Here is a 13,936-nt window from a genome sequence, read left to right as displayed (position 1 = left end):
GCTATTTAAAAAATTGCCATCTGGGTTTCCTCCCAATGGTGAGTTCCCTATTTATCAGGGCTTTTAGGTCAATTGTTTAAAATCAGATTCTTTTTTCTCGAAGTTTGAAACTTCTTCAATTTAAAATAATGCCTCTAAAACTATGGCAATATCCCAACAAGAATCTGTGCCACTGATGTTCTTGAAACAATATTAATTCCTGCTAAAAATACACAGTTCCTGGCAGTTGAAGGAAGTTAATGGTTCTGAGTTTGTGCTGTGCCTGGATTCGGACTCCAGCGTCCATCTCCTCCCTGCTGTGTGGGCAGATGCCTTAACTCCTCGGTAATAGGAGATTATAACAGTAACTACCTTGAGAGAGTTGCTTAAATGTAACTCTTGCATAGGAGTTTGTTAATTTTGAGACATCGGACAAACACAAACTGAGGAAAAAGCTATAAAGTAACTGGCCTGTCCTTTCCAAAAATGTCAGTGTCGTGACAAAGAAAACCAAGATGTTATGCCAGGTTAAAGGAGGCAAAGAAAAAGGAGGCAAAGAAAAGGCAATTGCCAAGAACCTGGATTGGTTCTTGAACCATGAAAAAAAAAATGCTACTAACGGACATTTTAGGGACAAATGGCAAATCTTGAGTAAGGACTGTAGATTAGATTAATAGTTATGCCTTGTATTAAATTTCCCAATTTCGCTAATTGTACTGTTATGCAAGAGAAATGTCCTATTAGGAATTAAAAACTGAAGTATTTAGGGACAAAAAAGAATGATGCCTGGAACTTAATTCTCTAATGAGAGAGAGAATATTAAAAAGCAAATGTGGCAAAATGTTAACAATTGAGGAAATCTGGATGAGAGGCATGTAAGAGTTCTCTGCATGATTTCTGCAACCATTTTGCTACTTAGAAATTATTACCAAGAAAGTTTCTTTTAACTGTATTAGTACAAATACTGTATTATTGATCAAGAAATGATGCAGAATGTAGGTAAAATCTCATGTCCTATAATCTAGTTATCAAGAACTTGATATTTTGGTTTCTAAACATTTTTAAAGTCTAAAAATAGTGTTGAAAAGTACATTTTAAGATGTCATGTGATCAAAAAGAAAACAGTCCTGCACGGATCTATATATATCTATGTCTGTTTCATTTTGCTTTTGAACTTAACCAAATGAAATTCTTGGTGAAATGCCTCACTCAAGAAAATATTAAGTAATTAAATAGTAATAAGGTCAGAAAAGGCTTCTTTCTCTTCCTCTCTCTGAAACCTTCCAGTTTGGCCTCTCTCTCTCTCTCTCTGGCCCTTCCCCCCAAAGTGTATCAAATAACTAAACTCTCCTCGATCACTTTCCAAGCTGACAGTTTCTTCAGTGCTTTTTGGGGGGGTTTTCAAAGCAAACTGCAGGGCTAGGGTCTCGGTTAATATTCAGAGCTCTGCTCTGTTTGCCCCGACTGTCACATTGGCATGACAATGGAACCCACGGGCCGCAGAAGGAGACCAACAAAGGAAGACAAGTTTTTAATGCTAGAGCCATCTGCCAATTCTCCTTAGGACCTTTTCAAGAACCAAGTAGAGTTAAAGCAGGAGCTGAGAAGGGGGTCTGCAGGGGAGGGCTCAAAAATCATTCACGGGTAAAGCAATTGCAATATGAAAAGAACCAAAGAAGGGTATGTGCCTGGATGGATGAATGGGGGTGCAGCGTCTGAAGGCAGCTCCTCACGAGCTCTAAATAGATTCACCGCACCCTCTCCGATGGGCTTTTGTCGGTTGCCAAGCATTTTACATGTTATAGTCAGAACATGTTATTAAGCAAGGATTTAATATATGCGAACCACAAAAAAAACACCCTCCAGAGGGGTCTTCTGATTACCCACGTGGAAAGTCCAAGCCACCTGCCTTTGCCACAATTATATTGGGTTTTTAATCTTTAGGTGACAAAATGTCCTAAATACAGTAGTTTAGCAATAATAAAGCATTCTTCTAGCAACTCTAAATCCCCCCTTCTCCCAGAGACGTGCAAATGTTTAAGCCCACGAACTATGAAAATCTATTCAATGCACTAAAACAAAATACTTTCATGCCCTCCAAGAATTCTGTGAAAATTTCAATTTCTTTGGAGGCCAAAACATATTCCTCCCACATTTTTCCCCAAAAGGAAAATTCTACTCAAAACCCCGAAAGCACGGATGGGCGGCTTCTTTGAAAGACAAACACACTTAACACAAGCAATTCACACTCTGGCTCAGGGACCAGCTCTCCGATGCATCTATATTATCTCTTTCAGAATTCTCCATTTCCTGATAGCAAGGCACAGCTTTTATTCCCCTCAGCCTGTCCTAAAACGTTATTAATCCCTGAATGGGGTCAGTAATCTTAGGGAACTGTAGGTAACACTCTCCTTTCTGGATACAAACGTACAGGGACTATAAGTCCCTACTGTAGAATTGGTAGTTGGAAATAAGTCAACTCTGAGTTGTTTTGTAGGTTGTCAACAATGTGATTGGATGGGATTTTTTAATTCCACCACTTAAAATGCACGTGTCTTGCAAGGGGTTCAATGATTGAAAGTTATCTGGTCATTTCTCTTCGAGTCATACTATATCCACTCTTCAATTTCTAACGTTTATAAAATGCCTGCAAAGCAATCTTCACAGATGCAGTAGTCACAGAAATCTGTTCTCTTTTTAAAACCATTGTTGCTAACACTGTATGTCAACTATAATGCAATTTAAAAGTATATAGATAAATAGAAACTAAAGTTGCAAAGTTGTACCGTTAGTTTTGTAATGTTGAGAGCGTATCTTATAAAGCTATGCTCGCTGGGAAGGGGTGTGGGACAGAGTTTGCAGCCTCCCCCTGAAGGGGCCGCATATACTCTTTACCCCTTAGCCAGACGGGATAAGGGTAAGGAATTAGCGAGCAGAGTGTGCCAGAAACACAGAATTTAATTCCAGGTTGAAGATACCCAAGTGAGCTGACAGGACCATCACTAAGAGAACAAGGCAGCCCACAGATGCAACCTGAGTCCCCCCAGGCCCGGGGCTTATGTTGGCCTCCCCGGTAATGGCAACTGAGTGACTGTCCTGCCACGTGGCACCGACACACGCGCGCCGGCCCCAGGCCTTGAACTCTGCTCCCTGCCTGTCAAGGACCCATGATTGAGTTGCAACCATGCAGCCGGGGCCCGAGGCGGCAGGAGGCAGCCGCAGTGGAGCCAGGAGGCTGACCTCTCGCTGAGAGCCGGCTGTAGACCTGGGAGTTCACTTCCTTGTCCCGCAGGTAGCATCGGATCTCCTCCACCGCCTCTCGTATGATGGTGACGGCCAGCACGAAGCCCTGGGGAAAGAGGGGAGAAGGGGTGAGCCCTGCTGAAACCCACCTTCCGCTCCTGGTACCCGGGACGGAAAAGGCCAGAGGGCAGCAGGGCGGTACCTGCTAATTATGCCAAACACACATGCCCCAGCAAGCCCACTTCCCTGAACCTCTCCTACACACACACACGCACACACACACACACACACACACACGCACACAGCCTGGAGAAACCCTCGTTCACACACATGTACAAGAACACCTCTATTCACCACCTCTACAGGGTTTCCAAGAGTGAAAAACACAGACACACCCAAGTATCCATCCACAGGCAAAGGCTGAGTGATGGCGACCACTAACATTTGTATCTCCCTCACCGTGTGCTGAGTGCCATTCAAAGTGCTTCCCATCCATTAGTGCATTTCGCCCTCACAACAACTCTACGAGATGAGCTATGTGAAGTCAGTATTACTGAGATCGCCACGCTACAGATGGGCAAACTGAGGCACACGGTGGCCGAGTAATAAACTTCCTACGTGATAATAAGCAGAAATTCTGAAGGCAGGAAAGCTGGCTCCAGGGTCCTTGCTCTTCTGTTGCGCATCTAAAGAAACCCGGGTGGGTGGAGCCAATAAGATGAACCACCAATAGACAGTTAAAAAGAATGAGACACAGCTGAGTGGGGAAACCAAGCTTTCAGAACATACGACGTAACACTGTTCATACGAACAACAAAGATTCCATAAACTTTTAAAAACTTTCCGGTTTCCTTAACTTCTGGTGAGATTCCTCAGCGAGGAAGGGACTAGCATGGACTGGGCAGTACAGTCTTACCTGTACTGTTTAAAATGTTTATAAAGAAAACATTAAAGTATTAATTGTGTGAGTACTAACTAACACAGAGAACATTTGAAACTGCCCGATCTTCCCGAGTCAGGTACCCCAACTCCCAAAATCTGGTGGGGGTTGGTGTGTGTCACCCACAGCAAGAGTATTTTCACCTAGATTTTTCCTCTTGTATCCAGAAAGGCAAGAACATGGGTTCATTTTTCTTACAAAACGCCTTGTCATCTGTCCTCTTCGTCATTTCGTAAAAATACGGAAAGCACGATCTCCCCGAATGTTAACAGTGGCGGTGATTCTTTGAGGATTTCATTTTCATACTGTTGACCCCGCAAAAAATACATTAAGTTCGATTCAAAGACCTTGGACTCTCTCCTTAAACCCAGCCAGAGAGGTGCTGCTTTGTGAAATTGCTCCAAAGCCCCAGACGTCTTTGCAATCAATGGATTCCTCCGGCCTCCTGCTTCCAATCAGATGTAAAGGACACACTTGCAGCCAAAGCAAAATGGGTCCATTTCAGAACAAAAGTATAAGCGGACCACATACGGGGGAGCGAGAAAACCTGTTTCTGCAAAGCACAGACCTGGTTTACAGAACCGCTACCCCACCGCCCCCCATGCTGCTGTTTTGTGCTTCTGGGCCAGAACCCAGGTTTTTGTTATTTGTTTTTTCAAATGTTCCAGTTCCTATTTCTCTCTGCACAGGCCTAGCTAAGTCCCAGCGATGTTGATGGAAAGTGTGTGCTCAGACAAAGACAGAGCAGCTGCAGATAAATACGGCCTCCTAAGTTACCCTATCTACCCCCACAGACACACAGGTCTCATTAATCCCAGGGGACACGCTGCCACCCCTTAGGCTAGAATCTGATTTACAAGAGATGCAAATTAAGTCCAGAAATAAATTCCAACAGTCCAACTTCAGAGGTCCTTCATGTTCACAGATATTTACAAAGAGGCTTTGGGGGTGGGGGGAGGGGTGGGGGGTTGTTGAGCGCAAGGGGAGCTTGGAAAGAAAGCGTAGGCTGAGATAGGGCACAGATAAGCGATTCGGAAGGTGTCAATAAGCCTCTCCGGTAAAGCTGTACATCAAAACTAGATTTACGAAAACAAAACTATCTCTGAGAGACAGAAATCAGAAAAACAGTTGCCGCTGGTTGGGGAAGGGCTGACAGGACAGGGGCAATGGGAACTTTCTGGGGGTACAGAAAGGTTCTCTGTCTTGACTGAGGTGGTGTTTACACGGGTGTTGACAAATGGCAGTGCTTACTGAGTTGAAAACTTCGAATCTGCGCATTTTAGGGTGTACAGATTATATCTGAGTAACAACAAAAATCTAGCTTTATTATTTGGTCTTCATACAAACGATTTCATGGATTATTTCAGCTACCTCCTGCAGAATTTCTCCCTCTAATATAGTAGTACCGGGGGGGCGGGGAAGCTATTAAAAGCTAAAACTTAATCCAGACAATGAACAAGTACCAGAATTTAGAAATTAAAATAAGACCATTTCCTGAGAACTTTCTATACGTCAGGAGCTCTACAGCAAGCATTTTATGTGCAGTCCTTCATTTAACTCTCCCAACAAGCCAAGAAAATAGACACAATGGCCCATATTTTACAGGTGAGGAAACTAAGGCTCAGAAAAGCATGTTTACACGACACGACTCCTCACCAAAGTGCAGCCAAGAGCTGCACCAAAACGATTTTGCTCCAAAGCCCTCACTTTGAGCCTCTCACTCACGGCTGGGTTTGAAATGAGAGGACTTTCAGGATGAGCAGGGACATTTCAAAATGCGTCCTGGCCAAGAACCGGAAATTGATTCTCTGCATAAAAATCTACGGGATCTACAGGGAATCCGCTACAGTCACCTAGATGCCGTCTAATTCGTCTTTGACCCCAAACTCCCTTCTCTGTTGTATCTAGAAAGAGAGGCAGAACTACTCCAACACAAACATCCCCTCCCGTTCTGGAACCGTCCCAGGAAAAGCTGGCTAGAAAAGGGGCCGTGATGCACAGACACCTCAGGACGGCTTGAGTCTGCTATTAATCCACCTGGCTTCTATCTACGGCCACAGTCCGAGGAAAACCAGGCAAGTCAACTGCTTGCATTGAAGCCAGGCCTTCTGGCTTCTCCTGGAAAATCCTAACAACATTTCAGCGCGGAGACAAGGGCTGGACCTGGGCTTGGACCCTCTTTGGAAGCGTGGGAGCCCTGCAGAACACCCCAGTCACCACCACTCCTCCAGCCCTGCTTCACCCCACTGTGTTCCCAGAGGGGCTGATGCAGACACGAGTTTGCCATCACAGGTGCTGACTGAAGAACACTAGTTATGGAAGAGGGTATTCATACAATCAAGTCGCCTGCCACACTCTGGTCCTGGGTCACCAACCCCAAGTACCAATCTGGCCTCCCCCTGCAATAAGGAGCAACTTTGTTCTAGAGTGTTTTGCACCCTACACGCACATCTGATCCATTTAGTTGCCTGTAACTCTCCAACTTCCAGAAAGGCACTGAGGTGACTTAAGACAGAAGTCTCGGTACAGTCTGATCAAAGACACAGGAAGAAAAAGGAACTCCCACCGCCAAAGACAACCACTGGCTTTGGTGAAGAACTTTCCAGACATAAGTATGTAGAAATATTTGTTGGGGGAGGAGGGAGAGGGTCATATAAATTGGAGCATACTGTCCATGTTGTTTGTTTTGTAACTTACTTTCTTTACATAAAGAAAAAACGGGGCTGGCCCGGTGGTTCAGGTGGTTAGAGCACCGGTGTCCTAATGCGGAGGTCACCAGTTGGATTCCCACATGGGCCAGTGAGCTGTGCCCTCTACAGCTAAGATTGTGAACAATGGCTCTCCCTGAACCTGAGCTGCCGTGAGCAGCCAGAGGTTGGCATGAGCTGCCACGAGCTGCTGAGCGCTGCCATGGGCTACCGTGTGCTGCCATGAGTGGCCGCCGGCCAGTGTGAGCGGCCAGCAGACGGCGAGAGTTGCCGTGAGCAACCAACTGGCGACCGACTGCGGCGGGGGGGGGGGGGGGGGGGGGCAAGGCTCATAACACCAGCACGGGCCATGGAGCTGTGTCCTGCACAACTAGACTGAGAAACAACGGCTTGAACCGGAGTGGGGGAGGGGTGGGGGGCCAGGAGGTGGAAGAAGGGGGTAAAAATAAAAGTAATAAAAAAAGAAAACTACGATTCCCGTCTTCAGGCCAACACCGGTGGGACGCCTTCTCTCTCTCATACCTGGCCAACATTCCAGAGTCTCGCGACGCCAGCATTTCCGTAACTGCTGGCGGGCGTCTGTTGGTTTCCAGCATTTTGCTAACACACACCACGCTGCAAGGAATATCCCTGTACCCACAGCACCATACACATACATCCCAAAGCCCTTCTGATATTCCAACTGATAAGCCACTCCTTGAAGAGAGTGAGTCTCCGTGTGTGAGACCAACACACTTCATATCCTAGTGTGATCTCAAGCAGTTTCCTTCGTCTCTCTGGCTCTGCATTCTCTCTCAGCAAGTGAGGAATCCTTTCCCTACCAGTCCACGTTTTGCCTCCAGGCCTCAGGACCCTCCAGTGACCGCCTTTGGAAGAATTCAACAGAGCTGATCTCATTTCCTACCCAACTTTCTCAGGCTAGGAAATTCCTGCGTGATTCCATCTGCCCTTAGTCATAGCTACAAGAATCTCGGTTAAGGGAATGAAAAACTTATGCCAAATGTGGCCAGAGACCCCTCCCCACCACAGACGCCAATGATAAGGTAAACGGTGTTGCAGGGGTGCCAACAGGGCTGTACCCCAAGAACCTTTTGGTTGATGGGTTTATACTACAGGCTGGGCAGATGGATCTCTGGAGGGGAGAGAGCACAGACCAGACAGCCGATATCATGCTTGACATGCAAAAGGCAGGGAGAGGGGGAGACACACAGCTGCCTTTGTGGACAGCTTGGGATCTCAATTTATAAAACATATGATTTTACATAATGTGTATAAATTACTACAGTATATGTTAGAATGTATATAAAACAGAGGCCCATGCAAGAAGAGATTGAATTAACCAGAAACATAAATGGGGTATCTCGGGAGTGGCTACACAGGTGGTTTGGGGGTTTGGGTTTTGGTTTTCTTTTTTGTTGTTGTTTGGTTGTTTTTCAAATTTTCTCCAATAATCAAGAGCCCTTTTGTAATTAAAAAGGGAAAAGAAAAATAAACAGAAGCCACTTTTGAGGCAGTAGAGAGCAGCAGATCTGGGTTTCAGAACTTGAAAGGTAAGTAGGGTCTGGAGCATTCTAGGCTCCCAGTGGGGGGCCCTGAGCTAAAAGTCACCAATATGAGGGGCCAAGGAACCCCTCACAGCTTCAAGCAGAGCAGAGACTGCAAACTGGCAGACTACAGACAGACGCCCAGGAGAAGGGGTGTATTCGAGTCACACAGTGCTTTAACTTTTTCTTTTTTTTGCTTTATTTTTTTTAAGGAGGGTGCAGCTCACTCACAGTGGCCCATGCGAGAATTGAACCGGCAACCTTGGTTGTTAGCACCATGCCCTAACCCACTGAGCTAACTGGCCACCCCTAACATATTTTACATGAGTTGTCAACTTTGACAAAAACAAAATCAATAGAAATTGGAAAGAAAGAATTATTCAGAACTATGTATACCTTGCTACTTTTTGTCTGAAAAGACGTGTAGAGAAGCAGGGAAAAGACAAGACTTTTTATTCATTGTGCTTGTTGTTCATACACTATGGAAGGATAAACAAATGACTGTTTTGGGAGCAGAACTGGATGGGAAGATTTTTTACTAGTGCCATTTTTTTGCTTCTTGAATTACATAAATGTATTACCTTTCCAATAATTATACTTTAAAAAGGTGACCAATAAAAGGCAGTGTGATAAATGGTATTTTATATACAATACAGACTAACCCTTTTTTAAATCAGTAACTTATGGCTTGACTTTACATATGTAGTGAACAGTTGTGGCACTATAAAATTAAAACAAAATTAAGGTATTCCATGTAAAATGGTAAAGTCCCTGACTCTTGGGTCTGGCAATTCCAGGCCCTTGTTTGCACCTGATGGCATGGAGTGACACCTTCCACTTTTGGATGAGACACGGGCTCCCCAGTTTTCCCAGGGCTTGATTCCATCAGCCCGGCCTCGAGTTCACAACATTCAGTGTCCAAAAGTGTAAGCACACAGACAGGATGTCTGTTATCCAAGGGAAGGGTGATAAGCAAAGGTTCGACCCAGCTCCCAGCGTCCTAGCTCACCCACAAATGACTCAGGGCAGGGAAGAACTAGCCTCACAATCCAAAAGCACCTTCGATGCTTGTGTAGAAGAAATAAAAAAACCCATCTCTTCTCAGGGCCAGAGCTGCGGACATGACGTGTCTGACAACGTGGCAATCACAATCACGGTGTGTGGACACCCACTCACGGCTCCCTTAGCAACTGGCTCCCTCAACTCCAGAAACGCCCGTGCACCAAATCCTTATCGTCGCCCACCCACCGCCAGTAAAAACTTTTGTTTTTCTCTCTTGAAGGAGGGCTCAATCTTTTCATAATCTTCTCTGAATTAAAACTTTAAGAGTCTTTATAAACGGAGAATCTAACTGGTCCCCCGCCCCCCCGAGTCTGGCTTAATGAGAAACAAGCAGCAGTTATATTTCATTACATCTCTGCCTGAGAAAAAGAGACATCCCTTCTGCCCTCTACACCCCAGTCACACTGGGCTTCTTTCTGTTATTCAAATGCTCTGACGTGCCCACCGCAGGGCCTTTGCACGGCTGCTGCGTGTGCCTGGAATACTCCCATCCTCCTCCTCTCCTTCCCATCACCTCCTCAAGAGGACTTGAATGGCCACCCTGGCTCACGCTGTCCCCCCACATCTCCCAGCCCCCACCTTCACCCAGTCAACAAACACTCAATGTGTTGGCAATACCCCATCTGTACTAGGTCACAGCACTTTTCACAATTTGATTAACCTGTTTATTACCCCCGCTGAAAATCAACTCTCCAAGGGCAGGAATTTGTACCTGTTTCGTTCGTTGCTGCATGCCTAGCACCCAGCACAGTACCTGGCACACAGTAGGTATACAATAACCATATGCCAAAGGGAAGGAAGGAAGAGGAGGAGGCAAAGGAAGGAATGGAGGGGTATTCTGGTCACGTCGGTCATACTTCGGACACACTAAAGCACAGAATCTGTTTCCTTTTCAACTCCTCATGCTGAAATACTCTACACCGAGTAAAGAGAAAATGTGATCTCAGAAAACCATTCAAATAGCACCATCCACAAAGATACAGGCCTTGGCTTTCTCACTTGCCACCATGTCCCCGGAGTCTAGAACCGGGTGATACACAGTAAGCACGCAACAAACAGCTGCTGCAATACTGAATGACGCGCTGACTGACAGAATGACGGAAGCCACAGGCCTCATTAGAGCCGGAGCCTGGTGATGTATGCAATGGACCTTATCTTGGGCACTGCCCATGTGTTGGCTTGAGGGCATCCTCTCCCTGAAAAGGCCCCTCTCCCACTCCAGATGCTCGGGTGAGAGACACAAAGAACCGCCTGTTCCCAAACCTCTGAGGTCACTGAATGCAGATTTCCTTACTCACCAGGGGAACCCAGTAGGTATACAGGGCACCGAGTCTCATCTCGGGAACAAACTGCGAGCAGGCGAGAAGTAAGAAATAGAGGTTGAAAAAGTACTTGAACTGGTTAAACAGCACCTAGAATACAGAGAGAAAAGAAAGGAGGCATTTCAGGCCTGGCTGGTGAGGTTGGGTGGGTTTAGGGGGAGGCGAGTCATGTTGAAAAACTTTCCCACAGAAGAATGTAACTTACATTGATACCTTTCACACAAAGTTTAAACAGTTCTATACGTAATAAAATACCTTTTGTGGAAGTAAAAATGGAAATAATGATACGTATGGAAATCGTAAACACCAAATTCAAGACAGTGGTTGCCTCTGGTGTGGAGAGGGCATGCTGGGGCTTCAATTATATCTGTTATATTTGATTCCTTAAGTTATTTTGTAAGTATAGGCAGGCCACTCAAAATGTTGTTTAAGAAGAGCTTTTAATGGAAAATGCGTTATGCTGCACGATTGATCAAAAAAGCAAGAAAAACTGTCCGCTCCGCAATACGCTCTCAATGCCGCAAATTACATATGGAGTCCCACCCTGTGTGGCAAGAGGGTTCTGGCAGTTTTCACTGGTCCATGTACCCTGGCAGGGAGACTCACACCACATGACTCGCTGGCCACTGGGCAATAAGGGAAAAGTGTGAGGAGTAGAAGTCCATGGATTTGGTAAGTTAATGTGAAAATGCTATGACTCCAGAGTAAAACACCAAGCAACACGGAAACATTCATTAGTAAAAATGTTAACAGAAATTCTCTGGAGGGTAGGATCAAAATGTATCTCTTTTGATTTCTTTAAACTCTTATTCCCCAACTTTCCTATACCTGAATATGTATTTTGTGATGATGGGGAGGGGGATTTAGGCACTGCTGATTTTGCCTTTGGTGTTTTGGTTATTGTGCTAGGTTCCCATAATACCTGTTTCACACTTAGGCCCAACACACCAAATAAACGTGAAGTTGTTGTAACTGAGCAGGTGGCGTCTCCCAGCCTTACAGACAGCAGGCACCCGCCTCGAGGAGCTCAGGACCAGGAGATGAACAGCCAGGGGTTAAGGTGGCATGGAAAACACACGGGGTGTTCCCAAAACCTGCCGTGGGAACCTCAGTCTTCTAAGCCCGGCCCCATTGCATACACTGGGTGTGGGAAGAAACATCGGGTGTGGTCCCTGCCCGTACATACCCCAGGAAGAAAGGTGAAGAAGTTGTACTTCTGATTGTTGATGACATTTCGAGGGTATCTCTGGTCTCTCTTCTCGGGGTGCCCCAACCAGACGGTGCGGGGCCTGGGGTCCCCTGCACCACAGCATCTCAGCCACTCACAGCACCTGTGGGAAGGACACACCATGCCATCAAGGCCACGTCCACACCTGCCCACCTTCTCAGAGTGTTTTTCTCTAAAGCATCTTCACAGCGTCAGGACCACAGCCACCTTTGGGGCTTCATCCTCCAGGGAGATGGTGACATACAGCTGAGGCTTCTAAGAAGCTATGGTCCAAATCAAAGAGGTTTCATCCCCAGGCCCAAACTGTTTATTTCAAAAAGTAAGATTCATCTTTAAAATAGTAAGATTTAAGTTTAATAAAAAAAGGTACATCTACAGCAATGAGTACTGTTATTAGTTTTACATTTTAAAGAGGAGAGGAGAAAGCTCAGGACAGTTGAATAAAGTACCCAAGGTCGCCGAGATGTGGAAATAGGAGTCTAGCCTTGAACCATGCCCGTCTTATTCTAAACCTGGTATCTTTCCACCACCCCCTGATGTCAAGGTTTCTGGTTACAACCAAGATTACTATGTAAAGAAGGGGAAGAATCTCCTCCACACCCCTCCCCACCCTGTTCTCCTTTTTAGCAGCACGTTGGTGGGACAAGCCAAGAAGAGAATGGCTCAGAGCGCAGCGTCACCTAGAGATATGCCAGCGTGCCAGCTGTAGGCAGACGGGCCCCAAGGGCTGCCCAGGACCTGGCTGTGTCCCCAGAGGGCACTCGTTAGGCACGTCCACTCCCAGGTCACCCTCGAGAGGCAAGGGAACACCTGGGAATACAGCCGGCTCTGGTGAAAGAAACCTACTCTGAGAACCCCCCAAAGAGAGGGCCTGTCCTTCAGGAGAGTCCACAGACAGGGCGTTTGGAGTTACGAGCTCTCGTGAGCGCTGCGATGGAAACACCCCATGCTGACCTGTTCATCTTGCTACCGGGAACACACAGGCTGCAGGGAGAAGCCCAGCCCTGCCAGCTCCTTGGGACACTGCCAGCCGAAGTGAAACCAAGCAAACTCAGCCATTACAACTCACACAATTACTTGTCTGCCTCAGACCACCCTTCTCTCCTCCTCCTCTGGGCCAGGCAGGTGGGGAGGGGGTGTTGCTGGGGTGCAGGGCTGGGCAAACACAGCCCCTGAGCCTCAGGACTCTAAAGATTAGAAGATTAGCAAGCCAGCAAGCTGCCTGCTAGGACGCTCAACATTTCCAGGATGAAACACGATGCGGCTTCTTAAAAATAGCACCCTCATTCCAGTAAACTGCTGCTCATGGTGGAGTGTGCCTCTGGTCTGCGCAGGTTTCATTTCTAGTAACTCAATCGTGTTGGTACCAAAGTTGTCCAAAGGCCAGAGAGATGCACAGAAATCTTGAGAGGTCTAACCCCATCCCTGGGCGAACACTAAGTGTTAAATGAACGTGGGAGGGAGGGCTCATTTGACAGGAAGCACAGCATTCTATTTGCAGCACACCTTCCTGATGGTCATGATGCCTTCTTGTGAAGCATAAATGCTCTCCCCATCTCATAATAATCCTGTAGTGACAGATCCTAGAGTTGTCTGTTTCTAATGAAAGCTGAAGAAGGCATTTAGACATCAGAGAACCACATACCGCCAGGGTGACTGTTGATATGAGTTTTTGTCCGTTTTGTTTTAGCAGAAGGTCCCACACAGCAAGCTGCCAGGTTCCGCTAGCCATTATTTAACCCGTAGTGTGTGCAGGTGCCCCAAGTAGCAGGGCACTCAGTGTGGCGTGCACTGCGGTGGCCGAAGACTGGAAACACATCTGACGGTCCACCCGACTGGCGCTGGTTAAATCACCAGCAACATCCATGAAATGGATTTCCCAACAATCCTGAAAAAATGACACGGAGCTG

At 46.4% G+C, this 13,936-nt stretch overlaps 1 protein-coding gene across 2 annotated transcripts in view; it reads right to left on the bottom strand.

Moving 5' to 3' along the window:
• Window positions 1–13,936, bottom strand: part of ATP9A (ATPase phospholipid transporting 9A) — a 115,618-nt gene that overhangs the window by 85,714 nt on the left and 15,968 nt on the right. For both annotated transcript variants that reach the window (XM_074318096.2, XM_019726076.3), the window contains exons 2-4: window positions 11,985–12,129; window positions 10,775–10,888; window positions 3,220–3,328 (exon numbers count right to left, since the gene is read on the bottom strand). In XM_074318096.2, the coding sequence (XP_074174197.2) occupies window positions 3,220–3,328; window positions 10,775–10,888; window positions 11,985–12,129 (368 nt within the window). The remainder of the gene's footprint in view (window positions 1–3,219; window positions 3,329–10,774; window positions 10,889–11,984; window positions 12,130–13,936) is intronic.

The sequence above is a fragment of the Rhinolophus sinicus genome, chromosome 13 (genome assembly GCF_057876585.1).
Source record: "Rhinolophus sinicus isolate RSI-liver-muscle chromosome 13, RSI-T2T, whole genome shotgun sequence".
NCBI lineage: Eukaryota > Metazoa > Chordata > Mammalia > Chiroptera > Rhinolophidae > Rhinolophus > Rhinolophus sinicus.
This window is presented reverse-complemented; position numbering and strand designations above follow the sequence as displayed.